Source organism: Pleurodeles waltl, chromosome 11 (genome assembly GCF_031143425.1).
Source record: "Pleurodeles waltl isolate 20211129_DDA chromosome 11, aPleWal1.hap1.20221129, whole genome shotgun sequence".
Lineage (NCBI taxonomy): Eukaryota > Metazoa > Chordata > Amphibia > Caudata > Salamandridae > Pleurodeles > Pleurodeles waltl.
The window spans coordinates 942,798,281-942,814,873 of NC_090450.1; the positions used below are offsets into that span (position 1 = coordinate 942,798,281).

At 42.2% G+C, this 16,593-nt stretch overlaps 1 protein-coding gene across 1 annotated transcript in view; it reads left to right on the forward strand.

Annotated features, from left to right (window-relative positions):
* LOC138266363 (serotransferrin-2-like) overlaps nucleotides 1-14,340 on the forward strand; it is a 103,652-nt gene extending 89,312 nt beyond the window's left edge. Inside the window, exons 14-17 of the mRNA XM_069215088.1 lie at nucleotides 577-659; nucleotides 5,513-5,697; nucleotides 6,655-6,841; nucleotides 11,064-14,340. Coding sequence (XP_069071189.1) covers nucleotides 577-659; nucleotides 5,513-5,697; nucleotides 6,655-6,841; nucleotides 11,064-11,110 — 502 coding nt within the window. The 3' untranslated portion in view covers nucleotides 11,111-14,340. The remainder of the gene's footprint in view (nucleotides 1-576; nucleotides 660-5,512; nucleotides 5,698-6,654; nucleotides 6,842-11,063) is intronic.
* The last annotated feature ends 2,253 nt before the right edge of the window (nucleotides 14,341-16,593 follow it).

Genomic DNA, 16,593 nt, shown 5'->3' on the forward strand with positions numbered 1-16,593 from the left:
GCTACTTAAGTGATCCCAACAGCAAAAATGACTTCATGAGCATGTGGCTACTGGAATCCTTGAATTAATCAGTAACACATTTATTCAGGAGCAATATTTATGGGCATGGCAAATAAGTATTTAAAAAAAGGAGAATAAAAAAAAAAGGTAAAACTTGATTTTTAGTTACTCAGTGTGCCATCAATGGTTCCCAAAAGTGGAACTTGTTAGGACTGATACTTAAATATTGGGTTGTCCAACACTGGTCCAGGAGAGCCAGAGCAGTGACAGATTCAGTTCATCTATTCAAAATAAATTTGCAGACATTTTATCTGAATGGGAATACATCACATAATTGTCAATCAGTTTCAGTGTAATTGTTTGTATGCAATTAATCACCAAATATTACCAATCCTCTTGCTGTGAAATACTGAAAAATATATTTGTAAAGTATATTCAATGTTTACAATATTAAAATGAGGCATCATTAACAAACAATTGATCTGATAGATTATGCACATTCACACTTTACAATAGATAGGATGCATGTTGGACTTAACTAACATAAGATGTTGATTGGAATTTCTTCTGCTGCAGGTGTCTAGTTGGAGATGCTGATGGGCGGAGTTTTGGAGACGTTGCTTTTCTGGAACATTACTCACTGGTGAAGAACATAGAGAGTCAGTAGCTCACGTGTACATCCTCTAGTTTCTCAGCAGTCTTCATATCTATTACCCTCTGTCTACCTATGGTCTTCGTCTGACCACACCCCTATTCTCATACTTATTTGTATATTTATGTTTATTATCAGTTCATAAACACCATAGAAATATACAAGTTAGTTCTAAATTAGAACATTTACAAATTATCTAAAAACTGAATTACAATGTCATCAATTCCAATCAATTAAGCACATGCTTACTGTTAGAATTTAAAATATTAATAGAATTAAATTTAAATGATTTTGCCTTAAACAACTGATTTCTTAAACTCAGTAATTCTTACAGTGTATCAATAAATGCCCTGTAGATTGAAATTTCTTACCACATAATCTGCACAGAGAGCATCTTACATTTTACTAGGTTCCTTCTATCCCTAACACTTACAAGTGACTACATTGAATTCCCATCATCTTATGAATTGTAAGGGGACATTTAAACACATTGAAGTGGTGATGGCCTGTAAAGTAACCCAAATATTCTTTATTGGGTTTTGTTACGAGACAGTGACCAGAGATCAGTTTGTATTGTACTGTGTTATATTGCAACATTTACACAGTGCTCACTACCCCTGCATAGGGCACTGAAGTGCTTGCCTACAGGGGCAGCGTGCTGCACCATGCAGGGTGTGTGCGTGGAAGGGTGTTGTCTTAATTTTTGATCCTAGGTGGGAAATGCTGACCGCCAATGAGTGGTTATCATGTTAAGGCCTGCATTGCTTAGCAGTGTGGTGGACGAAGAGGTGTGAGAGGTAGACATGCAATTTACAGCTTCCACTAGGCTGGCAGCTTTGAGCAGCCTGCAGATCCCTTTATGGTATTTCTTATTAGTATGATACACTTAGCTGGTTACAGCACTGGGTGTTCAACCTGAGATATTTTGTTTACAAATGTAGAGTTCTGAGCAGGCATGATTGTTGAGAGAAATGGTGTGGAGATCTGCTCGGGTGGACTTTGTTACTATGATCCCGTAAATCTTTGTCAAAGAAGCATAGTATGTAGCGAGTTGCGACCTGCAGTGGTGGGCAAGATCAAGGCCAGACTGGCTGTGCCAGGCATCAGGCGTTTCCCCAGTAGGCTGGAAGTGTGGGGGCGCTTTTGTTACTGGGGGTCACTTTTATAACAGTGCAGCCGTTTTAAAAGCACTGCAAAGTTCCTTGTATATCCAACAGTTCTAAGGCAAAAATAAAAGTTTCAAGATAACTCTGGTGATTAATGTACCTACTGGAGAGAGATCAGAGTTTTGTCTAAGGGCACGTTTGACTCAGGTAGCACAGAGGATTAATATGCCTGCTGCAGAGAATGAGTACTATGCAGCTCACAAAAGTATTTTATGTGCTTAGCTCAGCGGGGCACTGCTTTTGTCATAGAGATCCTTTCGTTACTGTGCAGTTCATAAGTTACAGTCATAATCTAGGACAGTGAGCTGCATGCAAACTGCATGGTACAGGTTAGAAAGTTATATTATCCCAGTATTTGATTGTCTTAAATTTGCTAAAAAGGGTTTGTTTGGGTAGAAATAAATTGTATTAGTAAAGTCAACCCTAGCCACTGTGTTACGATCTGAATCCTGAGTTTATGCTTCCCCAGACCAAGCATTCCTAAAGAATGCCTACCAGTATGGATGACATGTGAATCCTACTCCTTGTAGTCCCCTTTGCCTTATGTAACATTTTCTATACACTGATTTACACACGTATGATTCATTGTCTCTGTATCTGTGTGTGATGTAAAGTGCCCCAACACCCTACGCTTGTGAGAGACGTGCTGTAAAACATATGAAATACATGTTAGAGAGGAGCTATGGAGGGATGAGAGGCGCTGTTGGAGGGTGATGGTGAGGGAACCATCGAAGAACCCCAAAAAAGATTGCCATATTCTTGTGTATTGTAAGGTCACCGCGTACTATGCTTTTAAAACGAATACAGTTGAATATATGATGAAACATATGTTGTAGAATGCACACTTTTTGACATTTGTTTCCAAATTTTCTTGGGGGGAAGAACCCCCCCCAAGACCCATTGTGGTCAGGCACTCTCGCTATGCACCCAATGGGTCCAGTCTGACAACATTTGCCAGGGCTGCTTTGGGTTCCCAGTCTGGCCCTGGTCTAGATATTAAAGTCTTCCAATTGACCAGCCGTATTGGTCAGATCTCATAAGTTAAATCATCCCTACTCAGTTGGTGATAAGTGGTTTACGGGCTGGCACAGTACTGGCTGATGAACTAAAACCATAGCAGATATGTCTTATGTAACTGTAAGAAGATAAGCAGTACTATGCAGACTGGTTGGTGCACCAGAAGGGAAACAGCCTTAACAACGTGGCTCAAACCACGCTATGCCTTTAAAGCGAGGCCAGAACCACAGATATGTCTTTACAACGCATTCCTTAACCACGCAAGTCATTACAACGACTTGCCTTAGGGAAAGTGTTGTTGGACTGATGTTGGACTTTATGTCCAACACTTTCCCTACTGTGGCGCAGACTGGAGTTAGAATAGTAAATTATACTATTCCGAACTCCAGCGCTTTCCCCAAGGCAAGTCGTTGTAATGACTTGCGTGGTAAAGAAATGCGTTGTAGGGACACATTCGTGGTTTGGGCCACGTTCTTAAGGCAGACATCGTAAATGTCTGCGTTGTTCCGACACACAACCGCACCAGAAGGGTTTCATATGAATTGACAGTAGTATATAATAAGCAGACTAGCCATAGGTCAGCCCTTCGTAACTTGCCTTGCTATCGAAAGTAGTATGATGATTGAGTTGTTCCATATTTGTGAACGTATTCTGTAGATTATTCTTGAGGATGCGATTTTCATCCTAGGCTCTAGCCCATGGTTGTGGGATGGTATAGTTGTCTTGGAAATAGCTGTTTTCAACTGTATTCTGCAGGGTATGTGCTTTGAAGCTTTTCTGATAGCAAGTTCCAGAGCATGGCGGCTTGTACTGGAACAGCTGTGCATCCTGTAGAATTCTTAGGGTAAGATGGAATGAGATCTGTGGTGCCAGCCAGGATTTTGTGTCCTGTTGTGTGTGTATATTGCTTGTGTAGCTAGAGAGTGCATATTATATTCAAAATTCCTCTTAAAAGCCATTTTTTGGTACTGATATTCAGAAAGAGGTCTTTAGGTCTAGAATTTGTAACCAGTTGAGGCAAAATGAATAGAAATTGCCACTCTTAGGTCGGTAGAATTCTTTGTGAATGTGGTAAGAGGTTTAGCTTGACAAATTTTAATTGCAAACAGACACAGTTAGGGATAATGCAGTGATCTCACTGGGTTAAGTGTGCAGGACAAAGACTGTGGATTCAGCCCCCAAAACCACAATTCAGGACATAAAAAGGCAGACATTATTTCATTACATTACTTTTGAACAATTCTCCAAGTGTATAAAGACAGGGAATAGAGAGAATAGCTAAGGTGGGCCTGTTTCTGAGGTTTGGGGCCAAGTGAGGCATTGGCCAGTTACTTGTTCTCAAATGTGGATTCTGAGGCACAAGCATCCTTTGTCAGTGGAACAAGTTCCTATCCACAGGCTGGGCGTGATTCACAAACTGCTTTTTTGTAGTATGTAATGTAGTAGTACTACTTGCTTACTACCAAATGCCATTCACAAACCCATGAGTAGAGATTCTCTGCCTCTACCTCTCCTATGGTTTCCATGGGGAGATTCTCACACGTATGTTTAGTACTTAGTAGTAAATGTGGGACGGACCAAGAAGTGGCTGGAAAATGGTGAATACTTATTAATAAATGGGAAGGGTTTATGCAGGAGTAAGTAGGGGCTTAAGGAGAAAAACAAAAGAGGAAGTTCAGTGCTAATCACAAACTGCAATTCTAAAGTTACTGCAGCCAAAAAGGACCAGAGTTGTAAATGCAGAAAGTGGCGTAGGGTCAGCAACACTCATGGGCACCACTGATGCAGCAACACCCTTCCTGGAAAATACTGGAGGCAGCTATTGAAAATAGGAACCTGTGCGATATGTTAAGCTAATTTAATTTATTTCTGCTTTTTAAATATATATATACATTTAATGAACCTTAAACGTGTGGTACAAACATGTTGGAACTTACTGAGTCAAAGTAAGATGCACAGCAACATACTGTGATTTCTGTAACCTCTGCAGGTCAGATTGTGTCAATCGTATGTAAAGAATTTTTTAAAGTTTAGTATTAATCAAGGCATGAAATGCAGGGACTTGAGTATCTGCAGAAATATAGGGAGATATTGGCAAATTAGTCTCTTATGGAAAAAAATCTTAAAACTCGGTACTGATCCAAGAAGGCATCCCCATTTCAGTATAATAGTCATTCATCAGAGTTTCTCCTTCATTGATCATGGCATGCAACATTGTCTCTTACTCTTCCATGTCTCTACTACCTATTCATATTTTTCATATTAGCTGTTCTGCTCCAGTGTATCTTAGCCTGCATCTTGGTCTTCTGTTCAGTCACCAAACTCTCCATCTGTTATCGATCTGCATAACACCTTTCCGTGCAATAGTTAAAAGTCATCGATCCGTGGATGGAGTTAAAAACTCTGTAAAATATGAAAGGACACAGTCCTCTCCTGTATTTCTGATGTATGTGTAGCCACTTGCAACACCCCCTACCATAGGTCAAATATTTATTTATGTCATTTTTTCCAATTCACCTGTATCCATTCCCATTTTTGCCTGTACCCCATCACTCCATCTCCTCTCTAACACAACAATCTGCCTATTTTCCCTGCACATAAAAACAGTTCTATATGCACCTGCACCTCATAGACCGGAAGATGATCATAAAATGCCCAGTAACCCCTCTCTTTGTAGGTCTGGAGACATCTGGCTGGTCAAGGGGACTCAGCATCTCAGATTTTGAGCTCTTGTGCCTGGACGGAACCCGCGCTTCCATCAAGGACTGGATGGAGTGTAACCTGGGCCCTGTGCCTCCCAGCATGATCATGACTCGCCCAGTTAGTACAACTAAAGTCTATGACTTCCTGATGAAATCCCAGGTGAGCACAAGGTGGGAGAGGCTTATGGGACAATTCTTTTCCATTCTGATGATATGTCGTGTAGAATTATACACAGATCATTGGCCACGGTATTGTCATTAACATGGGTTTTATGGGCACACGCCTTGTCTTAACTTGGGGTACCAGTGTCCTCTGTTCAATTTCTAAGCAGGAGGTAAATAAAACAACAGGACCACAAGAGATGAAGATTGGATTGGGTTGCTAGGTGATAACGTGAGATACTTCTGGGGAGTCTGGGTGAGATGACGGCCCTGGGAACTGGAGGGCAGCTTGAGATGATACTCCAGAGGGAGATGATGGCCCAGGCATGTTAGAGGGCCGGGTGAAATGACAGAGTGAAGGTACCAATGTAGGACAGACTGGGAGAAATGAGAGGGATCAATCTAAGGCAGGGGTCTTCAAACGGGGGGTCAGGCCCACCTCTAGGGGGGGAGGGTCTCAAGTGAATCCGGGGAGGGGGTGATGGGAGGGGCACCAGGCTCTGGCCAAAAGAAACAGTATACAGATAACAGTGCTTTGTTTTAAGCAGAAGCATGTTATTGCATATTTAAAAAGGCAACATTACTTAACTACAATGTTTGAATAAGTCTAGACATATTTAAACATTGCCATCTTTATAAAATAATTGTGAAAAATTCTGAGGGAGCCCAATGATTTTTATTTTTCAACTGGGAAGCCGCGGCATAAAAAGTTTGAAGACCATTGATCTAAGGTGAGGGCCACGAATGGGAGACAGAAAAGCCTACACCAGGGGAAAAAACTATGCAAATCATCTTGAAGGAATAAGGAAGGAATGTACACGCAAAGGACATGGCGGTGGAAGCAACTACAGATCTTGACCCCTTAGAGCTCAGCAGTGACTGTGCCTCTTCATAATGTTAAACTAAAATGCGTTCCCTTAAAACCTATTTAATTATTTAATTGCTAATTTTGCAGGAAGCACTGGTGTTCAATCCAGATTCAAAGTTCCATCTCTTCCAACCCCAGACGCACGGAGAGGCAGATCTGCTTTTCAAGGATGCCACCCAGTGCCTCATGCTTACAAGCCACCTTGGCTACCGCACCATACTTGGGGAGCCGTTTATCCAGCTGGCGGAATCAGTCTTCAATTGCACCCGTGCAGGTAACTAGTGACCCATTCTTTTGACCAATTCTTTTGGAGGAGATAAAGTGTGGTGAAAGCTGGACATCTAGGCAACAGGTGTTACAGTCCTCACACGTGCTGGAGTGCTCCACAGTGGTCAACATCAACAATGCAGGGTTTCTCCTTGGTCACTTTGCCTTTGAAAATATCCAGATCCATTTACTAATGACAGGCACTGGAAGAGAAGATGCCTCTTGTGGAAGGTTCAGGGTCTTGCCTACAGACTTCTGGTTAAAAAGGGGGACTGCTCGAATGTGGGGCATAAAGTCAGAAGCGAACGCATTTATTGGTAAGACCGACCTGGAAAGTGGGCATGTAGATTGGCACACCAGACTGTTGAAGGGAAGGATCAGAATGTTGTGTTGGTGGCACTCATCTCCTGGTAGGTTTTGCAATATTTGTGGCTTCTTGTCAGATATGGAGACATACAAAGCTGTATTTGCAGCTTTACACTGCAGCATGGTGTCATTGGGGGGTTAATTGGGTGGGAACCAGCAAAGATTTGAGATAAGGAGGTCGAATGCAGAGATGCAGGCTCACTGGCTAGCGCTCAGTCTCTATCTCATAAGCATCGCCAACCTCTTCCAGGCTTGTTTAAAGTAGAACGGTTAACCACCATAGGAACATGTGCAGAGTATTCATCTACTACCACAGATTACCAGTCTGGGCAAGGAACCTGTGTGTGAGCATTAGAAGACTGACTCCCTTCAGTCACCAACTCCATCTAGCTAGACATGGCGACATGCATGTAAAGGAGCTCACTTCCTCACCTGGTCCTCTTTCCCCTGGTGTTCCTGATCCTCCTCTTCCTGGTCTCCCAACCCTCACCATGAAGTCATGCCAGGTACTGCCTCCAAGCCTGTTACTTTTTCTGGTTTGCTACTAGCTACAGCATTAGTTGTCCTGCTAGCCTCGAATGGTAAAAAGAAAAATCATTAAAAAAAATAACTATAAACATACATAGGACGACTTTTGGTCAGTCCTCTTCGCCTATTGGCCTGATCGCCTGTCATTCACATGTTGCCTCTGCTCACCGCAGCATACACCGGGGGGCAGTGGGCCAGCCCACTTGAGCATTTGGCTCACTTGCAGTGTCAGTGACAGTTTTCCTCATAATATGTGCACAACCGCTTAAAAATAAGTTCGCTTTAGTTTCAGGGCTGGTGTGCTAATGCTATACTTGGCCAGTACTTTTTTCGTTCCATTCTTTTTTTTTCTTTTTTTTAGCTATGTAGTACATTTTTCTGTGAAGTGCTTTAAAACACAAAAGGGTTTCTCTATCTTTTCTAAGTACACCTGCCTGCTCGGAAGTTCCCATACTCCCCCATTAAAATTATTTGCAATGGTTACTTTGAATTTAAATTTTTATGTCAAGCAAATGGCTGACACGTCTTGGCGGCGGCGTGTTTTCTGTTTTTCTTCCTTACTTTATTGAAGCATATGCTTGCAAAAGACAATAAAAATAACAGTTTTCCACATTCTTGGAAATAAAACACCCTCCCCACCTCCCAGATGGCTGCTGGGTAGGCATGTGTGGGCTTAAAGTGCCTACAGCGACACATTACAAGTGCTTCAGGGATTCTACAACCGCCTGCCTGCATCCTTCTTGTGAAGGAACTTTACAGTGACAGACCTTTGAGAAGTTTGTCACCAGAGCAGTAACCAGCTGAGTGGGCTATGATTATAACAAACACCATAAAAAGGGCTAGCAGAGCAGTTTAAAGCTGCCAGATTACTGAAAATCATAAAAATAATTGTGCGCCTGTCTCTCACATCTCTTCACCCACCACAGTGGTAAGCTCTGTTTCCCATAACACGATACGCGCACCTTGGTGGTCATCACACATGACATGGAAACACTTCCCATATCAGATCACAACAAAGAACCCAATCTTTCTACCCAAGCATTGTGTGCTGCCCATGCAGGCAAGGGCTTCACTGCCCCACGTACGGGTATTTAGCGCTATATAAAATGATGCCATACAATGCAATTGTAACAGACACGAGTCCTTATACTTTATACTTTCAGCTGGTACTCTGCTGATGGGTGGAGTGGTGATGGAAGGTACTGCGAGCTTCTCACACCAAATCTCTTATTACTACTCACTGCAGCGCCTCCTTCTGAGAGAAACTTGTACTGCCAGGATTGTAACGTCTTCGCCCACCCCTTCTTACCACCTCTTCAGTGTGTCCTGCTCATCGTTGGTCCTTGGTTAGAGAGGCCAGAAGCCAGTGTGGTTTCTCACACTGTGCTCATATCTGACATATAGGAAGTCAAAGAAAGACAAATGCTATAATGAAAATTAAGGGAATGCAGGAAAATCATGCAAGAACAACAAAAACCTTAGTACAAAATCTAAAAGTGGCACACTCAATGGGGAAAAATGGTAAACAGCTTTGTAGAAAACCATATATAGTAAATAATTTATATGAAGGTTGTAATAGGAACACCAGGAAATGCTTCTTTTTCTGCATGTCACTCATACAGTTGTGCAGAGTAGAGTGCAGTGGTGTAGAGTGCAGTGACAGTGCATTGGCATAGAGTGCGGTGGTTAAGAGTAGAGTGATGTGGGGTGGGGCAGAGTGGAATAGAGTGGTGTAGAGTGTAGTGGCATGCAGTAGATTGTTTCAGACTAGTGTGAAGTGGTGTAGAGTGGAGTGGTGCAGGGTGGAGTGCAGTTGCGTAGAGTGGCATAGAGCTTAATGGCATAGAGTAAAGTGGTGTGGAATGCTGTGGCATAGAGGGTAGTTTTGTGGAGTAGATTAGATTGGTGCACATTGGATTGGTGTTGAGTGTTTTGGTATAGAGTGCCGTGTTGCAGAGTGGCATAGGGTGGAGTTGTGCAAAGTAGATTGATGTGGCCTAGACTGTAGTGGAGTAGAGTGCAGTGGTGTAGAGTAGCGTGGCAAATAATGCATTGGCATAGAGTAGAGTGGTACAGAGTGGCAAAGAATGCATTGGCACAGAGTAGAGTGGTACAAGGTAGAGTAGAGAGGCATAACATGGAGTGGCATAGTGTGCAGTAGGGTGGAGTGGTGCAGAGTTGAGTGCAGTGGTGTGGAGTGGTGCAAAGTAGAATGGTGAGGCGCAGAATCGAGCATTCATGGTGTGGTAGCACACTGCCATTACAGACAGCACATTTTCAATTGAAATGACCATTACATTTGTACAGCCATACAGGTTTACTAATAAAACTATAGAGTGCACAGAATAAAATGTGTGGGAAATTGCATCACCTAGTGTAATGGTTCGTTTTGATCATATTAAACTACTTGTTCCCAACATACTTCAGAAATAACCAAACCTGTTTCATTTGTGTTCCTAATTCGGATATATTCTGAATCAATTACACAATTTGTTTAAATGATGTCTTGTGCTAGAAATACACTTTCCTACACCCAGTATCCAGCAAGATTGGCTTATAAATCCTCTCCTATAGAAGTCAGAGAAAAAAAAATAAACAGGTGCCCTCAGAAGACAACGCCTGACATTTGACCTCGGTCTTTGAATGCACAGCAAATGTGTTGAGATAAGAACAGGTTTACAGGCCTGTTTCCAGAAAGGGAGCACTCTGAAGAATACTGTAAATAAGGTTTGGGCAAGGGAAGGTACACACTCAAGCTGGACAGCCTAAGACAAATAAAGCCAGGAAATGGAAAACAAGAAAATGTCAGTTACAAACCACAATGCCAAAGGGAAGCAACGGGCAGAATGCATTCCTACGTCAGCTTTCTGAATGTCACCAAGATATCTTTAGCTGTGCTGCCTGGTAAGGTGTGACCTAAAAAAGTGAGGTGTTAGGCAACTTTTCAGAAAGTCGAGTGAGTATGGGAAGACAATAAGGCTGGAGTTATGTTGAGATATGGAGTCAAGGTCCGAAGAGTGTGAAAGAGTGATAGATATTGCAAACTAATTCATTCCTGGCAGTAGGCAATTGCTGAGATCTGGATATGGGGTGGATGGATTGACAGTTCAGAGAGGGAGGGCAGGTTCATTGTCAATATATGGGATCCCCAAATCTCTGTTCATTCTTGTGAAAAGTTTAGAAGAGGACTGTAATTTTTTTCTGAACATGGTGAGCACAGGGTTCAAGTAACGTGCAGTTGGTTTCTCTGCGGCAGCACCTAAAACTATTAATAGGCAGAAACGTATAATTTCCAAAATAAAATAACTCCAATGTTTGCATGTTCTCTTTTCTAGGTATCCTAGACTTCTGCAACAGAGATATTTGTAACTCTTCTGGATAACTGTTGTTGGTAAAGAGTATATTCCACACAACGGAGCAAGCAAACAGCAAGTCACAGGAACACTTACCCAAGGAAAGTCGGAGTCCCAACATTGAAATGAGGAGAGGTTCTTCTCAAGCAATCTGGGAGCCATTCAAGTCTCAAAGCGGCATCATTCTTTAAGACTGTGAGAAAAATAGTACTCTATCCCAAATCATCTGATGAAAAAATAATTTCTACTTGGACAGTCAGATGCTCAAATGAGAAGAAACTGCACTGGTTAAAATGGATATTAGGAACTATACCATGCACCTAGTCATAAAGAGATCCTATGCCTTACCATCAAGGGTAGTAAGGCTACTTCAGATTTCTTTCACAGTCAGTGGCAAAGATGTCAACAAATGATGACCAAGACCTACACTTTACAACCAGTTATGGATTGTATCCTTGTGTAGACTACAATACACGAGGGACCCAGTTCTACATCTTAGGCTAGTCACCAACAGACTATCTAGTATCATTAAGGGTACCAATGATACCACAAATATGGACAGAGCCAGAGAACTACACCTTGCAATCAGTCTCAAACAGATCCCATACTTGACAGGCTACACCAAATGAGCAGCATGAACTACACCTTACAACCAATGAGAGGCACAGACTGCAACAAATAAGCACATTAACTGTTCTTTGCAACAGACAAGCAGACCCTACATTTTACCATCATAGGCACAGATTCCACTATAATACAAGACAATTAACTAAAGTTTGCAAACCGTGCTCAATCTTCTACACCGTCAATTGTTGGCAAAACATCTGAAGCTATGACAATGGCTGACAAATATTTTCAAGCCCATAAACCAGAGGGGAGGGGGGGTTTCATGTTCTACCCCTTACAAAGAAAATTCACAAGTGCCAACACTTTAAGTAACCACACTCCTTGTAGTTCATCAGAAACATATTCTGGTCTGCCATTGCAACAATTGACGAAGTCTATTTTCATCAAGCAAGAGCTTGTTCAATGAAACAGAATAAACCACATACTTTAAAAACAAGAGAAGTTTTCATCTTACCTCCTGCATCCAATCTGTAAGGTAGCCATTAAACTTACCATTAATAAACAAGAGTCATTCTTTCAATAAGTAAAGGGTCTCAGCACAAAACAACCAATAAGGAATGCTCTCTACTCCTTGCAACCAGTCTATACTTCTTTTCAACCAAAGACCATCATGTAGTAAATTACCATTAAATAGGAGCAGTCTAACTGACTGTGGTATATCTGTGCTGTTTGCAACCTACCCTATAGGCGTAACTGGTGCTATAATTTTCAGTTGTACTTAGAATATCTCAGATTGTGTGGGCCACTTCAGCCCAATATCTTATTGTGGGGAGGCGCTTCCAGGCTTAAAGTTGGGACCCCGCAGGGTCTGATGTGCATCTGGTGCAGTAAAAGGGGCTGGAGGAGTCCATTATACAGAGTGGTTTGGGTGTATACTATAGCCTGTATAAAAAGTTGAAGTGTAGGAGTTAATTAACAGAAACAAGCGTAGCTTGTTTGCAGTCAAATTGCTAAGTATTAGGAGCCACCTCCTGTCCCACATCGGCTTCTTATTATACTTTAGTAATGCAACCTGGCAGAAACCTGTACTCCGTGTAGAGTTTCATTTAGATACTTGACCTCTGGTGTTTGCAGGTAGAAGTATCTGTGTCAGTAGAGGCACTCCTAAGGTTCATGTAGCAATGTATGAGAACACTTAAGGTTCCTGTGGCAATGTATGACAACTCGTAAGATTCATGCGGCAAAGTATCCCACTGAGCCGCAGCTTCTTGACGAATCCAATGATAAGACGAACACACCAAGAGTGTTGACAGTCCCACCTGCTGGAACTGCAGTTGGGAAAAAGTTGGCCCAGTTTTTGAGTCCCATTCGTCACAGGGTCAATTTCACTGTTTTGTCGTTGATGGTGGTAAGACGGGGTTATCGACTACAGGTACTTCGGGTAAATAGACAAGGTAAATAGACTTCACATTCCAAACCCCCTCCCCCTGCTCTTTTGGCTGTCCACATTGCCCAGTGTGGGCATCTGAGTGTTTCTAGTAGTTTTCCAGGCCTCTGTAGTTTAGAAGTCCACACTCTCAATAGGCGGGGAGGGTGCTAGGCTCTTGGGGTTGACAAACCATACTGCAAAGTGTGAATGTGCAGCAATGAAATATCTTTCAACGCCCGTCACTGGGAGGCCACCTCCTTCACATGGTTGGGTCAGAATTTCTCATCAAAGCAGAGGGTGTTTTGCCTCCCCAGATTAATTTAGTTAGCAACATGTGTAGCTTAGTTAATAAATGTTTCCTAGGAGAATGGATATATTTATAAATAAGTATTGAAACTTAGCTAGTACTAGCAATTTGACAAGTGCAATTCTGCCAGCCATAAAGAGAGACATATGGATCCACCTTTCCAAGTGGCCCGCCAGCTTCTCAATTGCAGGATCATAACTTTCTCCGAAAATCCAGTCCCATTCTCTATTTACAAGGTTCCATTCACCACCCCAGCACGCCTCCCTGCCCCCTGTTAGTACCGCAAGCCGCTCCTGTATTTAACTACATACTCTCACCATCCAAGAGTCAATTCTAGCACTGGTTTACTAGTGCTTTCAGTGAGCAGGGAAGATCCAGATTTACTTGAGTAAATTTGAATATCAGAGTATCCCCCAAATTGTATGATATCTTAGATAATACGTCTGGGATTCTCGTCTGGATTCTTAATAAACTAGAGGCCATTGACTGCATATAACAATAATAAGAACCTCTTTGTAGGCAATGGTTTTCCTTGTGCCTTTTCCGTAAAGGGGAGGCCATCGGTGCCATGGAAAAACAAAGGTGACAGGGCACTCGTTCGTGCCCCTGACAACTTCAAAAGGGCCAGACGAATAGCCATTAATGCACACCCTGGCATCTCTACTAGTTATTACATAACTAGCAATATATATGTCCCCATTCTATTTCCCTGCACCACCAATGCTTTCTCGTCTGGAGTGGGTAATGGGTATGCTCAAATTGAGTAGGTGGCTTGGCTTTTCTGCTTGAGAAGTAGAGTGATCATGAGTATTGTTGTTGTCAAACTCACTGCTGTATTATTTTTTAAAGAAAATTGAGTGTGTGTCTGGTTGAAAATGTTGATTTGTGCACTGCATTTCTTTGGCCAAATGTCAGATTGCTAAAAAATGCTGTATTTATAAAGACCTGAGTGTTTCAAGAAAACACATGTTGGACTTTTTATTGTGATAAGTCAAACGCAAAAATATTATATGATCAAGAAGCAAGCCTCTTTACATTCATTTAATTGTTTAGGTATTTTGTGGCACACTAGTTGTTATCCAGCTATATTTGGACCACCAGTAACCTACAGAAGCAGAGCCTTTAACTAGTTTTGTTTTAGTATGTTAGCCGTTCTTTCCTCAGTTATCTTTAACTTTCCTGTAACCTTTTAATAAAATTGCTAGGGACTTTCCGCCAGCTGGCAACCTGTGCCCACTGAGGAAATGGCCATCACATTTGTCAACACGTGCCATATATGTACATACTGGTCAACATCCATCTACTAATGCACCCTCCATTGGTACTGTGCATGTGTCGGCCCAGAACACCATTGTCGAACATTCCTTAGTCAGGTGTGTATTTTTTCCATAAATGTAAAACGTTCAAATTAAGGAGAATACTTTTTTGTTAAAATGAAATGCCAGATGAATTTCCTGAAGCTGACATAATGCTCAATAAGTTGTGTGATATTTTAAATGGAAAAAATGATATGGCTAAATAGCGTCCAAACTATGCAGTGTAACCGGAAAACAATCAAAGGTAGTAGAGGTAATGCACTGGGAAATGGTAAACAAAATTTACCTAAATAGGGAGAAGAGAGAAAACTACATGCCTGTAAAAGGCAGGATTCGCCACTTGCCTAAACAAAGGAAAACAAGCATTGGCAAAGCCAATAGGTCTTGCCTATGTGAGACCTATTGGCTTTGCCTCTGTGTTTTAGCCATGTTGTACACCAGTGTGGCTGCTGTTCTGCATGGCTAAAAGTTAGTGATGTGGAAGAGTTGAGGGGAGTGTCATTGGGTGTTGTGGCGTAGAGGGGAGTAGAGTGTTGTAGAGGGGTGATGAGTGATATAGAATGGTGTGGCATGGAACTGATTATGGTGTGAGTGGAGTAAAGTGTTGTAGAGTGTGAGAGGAGTAGAGTACTGTAGACTGGAATGGAGCAGTGTGTCAGAGTAGAGTGACGTAGAGTGGAGTATCATAGCGTCGCAGAGAAGATTAATTTTGTGGAGTGACGTTATGTACAGTGGAGTGTGTAGAGCGTCAGAGAGGAGTGGCATAGACTGTTGTGTCACAAAGTAGAGTGCAATCAAGTGGAGTAGTGTGTTGTAGAGTGGAGAATCAGAGTGGAGTATCAGATTGGAGTGGGGGAGTGGAGTAGATTGTTGTGGATTGATGTCTCAGAGTGGTTTGGCGTTGGATGATGTTCTCAATGACAGCTCGTTTGATGCTTTTTTCCATATAGAGCTCACTCAGAAAACAAAAAAAACACCCAAACTTTGCTCCAAGATTCCAAGAACCATGGTAACACACTATGCTTTACATCGGTATTCCAAAGCAAGGAGGATAAGGATGACATTGAAATAGAAGACAGGGATGGTATATCTCCTTGTGCTAGGTCCATCTTACCGCAAGTAACCCTGTGCACAAATGCTGTGTCGGAGGACCAGTTAGTGGTGGATTGGGTGTCACTCATCCATGCGAGGCCGGGTTACGAGACATGCCATTGAATAGCTCCTTCTGGGTTAGGATAAATAGAGATAGTGAGAAGCACAGAATAAACCTACCAGCTAGCTTTGTTGTATGGCTCAGCGTACATGTAGTTCGCACTTGCTGGGCGTCCCTCACATTTTTTGTTTTTCCCCTGGTGTACTCTGTGTCAGCCTGAGTAATTGGACTCAGGTTTCAGCCATTCCTCTGCCTGTTTTTTCAGCTCTGCGTTAAAGACTGTGCTCGTTCTGTGCTGTGGGAGAAGATCTTTGTTGTCGTGTGGCTCGTCATCATCCTTACTCTGCAGGAGTCTGTAGGGAGACTGTTTATATTTATTGGTATTGTCCCAGTGTCTACCTGGATGTTACGCACATACTTAGGTTCTGCAGTCTTCTTACTCCTTTAGGAGTCCTAATACATACATTTTGTGATTGATCAACATTTCTACCTTCCGGTAACTCTCTGATGTGCAACATTGTCTTGACTTTTCGCTCAGCTTTTCCCATAAATTCCCTCCTTCCGGTTCTTTCTGTTAGTACCACTCTTGCTCGTCATCCCCAATTGTCAATCCTGTAGTAGGCTCTTATTCAACATGAATCATGAGGTGTGGAACTATGACAGAGTATCCGTACTGTAACCTTTGTCCCTAACATGCTTCTGCATATATTGGAGAAACTAAACTGAACATTGCTGTGCAA